At 37.8% G+C, this 1,110-nt stretch overlaps 1 protein-coding gene across 1 annotated transcript in view; it reads right to left on the reverse strand.

The window, feature by feature from the left end:
- Positions 1-224, reverse strand: part of LOC132360567 (dynein light chain 1, cytoplasmic-like) — a 390-nt gene extending 166 nt beyond the window's left edge. Inside the window, exon 1 of the mRNA XM_059915651.1 lies at positions 1-224. This exon is cut by the window's left edge and continues 166 nt beyond it. Coding sequence (XP_059771634.1) covers positions 1-155 — 155 coding nt within the window. The 5' untranslated portion in view covers positions 156-224.
- Positions 225-1,110: the final 886 nt, after the last annotated feature.

The raw sequence follows: 1,110 nt of genomic DNA on the forward strand, positions 1-1,110 counted from the left end.
GGGTTGTACTTCTTGTCAAACTCCTTCTTGATATGGGCCGCAATGTCCTTCTCTATATTATACTTCTCCAATGCCTGAGTAGCACACTCCACCGAGTCCTGTTGCATCTCCTCCGACATATCGGCATTTTTGATCATGGCCTTTCGGTCACACATGGTTACCAAAGAGCAGGGGCTGGCCGACTGCAACGGTCTCCTGGGGGAGGGGCTGGCGAGGCTCAGACCTGTAGAGACGAGTGGTCCCTACTAAAGCCGTGGTGCATCTATCCCTTGTCTTTTTGATAATAGCCATCCTAACAGGTGAGAGGTGATATCTCATTGTGGTTTTGATTTACATCTACCTGATGTTGAACACCTTTTCATGTATCTGTCATCTGTATATTACCCTTGGAAAAATGTCTATTCAGATGCTTTGCACATTTTTTAATCAGATTTTTTTTTCTTTTTTACTATTGAGCTGTATGAGTCCTTTATAAATGTTGGATATTAACCCTTTATCAGATATATGATTTGCACACATTTTCTCCCTGTCATAGGTTGCCTTTCATTTTGTTGATGGTTTCCTTTGCTGTGCAGGTTTATAGTTTGATATAGTCCCACTTATTTATTTTTGCTTTTGTCACTTTGCTTTCATTGTTAAATCAAAAAATCATCACCAAGGCCAATGTCAAGGAGTCTACCATCTATTTTTTCACCTAGGAGTTTTATGGTTTCAGGTCTTATGTTCAAGTCTTTAATCCATTTTGAGTTTATTTTTGTCTACAGTGTAAGACAGTGGTCTAGTTTCATTCTCTTGCATATGGATGTCCAGTTTTCCAAGCACAATTTATTGAACAGACTGTTCTTTCTGGTATATTATTGGCCTTTTGTCATAAATTAATTGACCATACATGTCTGCTTTTATTTCTGGGCTCTCTACTCTTACTTTGATTTATGTTTCTGTTTTTATGCCAACACCACACTGTTTTGATTACTAAAGCTTTACAATACACTTTGCAATCAGACAGTGTGATACCTCCAGGCTTGTTCTTCTATCTCAAGATTGGTTTGTCTATTTGAGGTTCTTGTGATTCCATACAAATTTAAAAATTGTTCTGTATTTGTGAAAAAT

The sequence above is a fragment of the Balaenoptera ricei genome, chromosome 2 (assembly GCF_028023285.1).
Source record: "Balaenoptera ricei isolate mBalRic1 chromosome 2, mBalRic1.hap2, whole genome shotgun sequence".
NCBI lineage: Eukaryota > Metazoa > Chordata > Mammalia > Artiodactyla > Balaenopteridae > Balaenoptera > Balaenoptera ricei.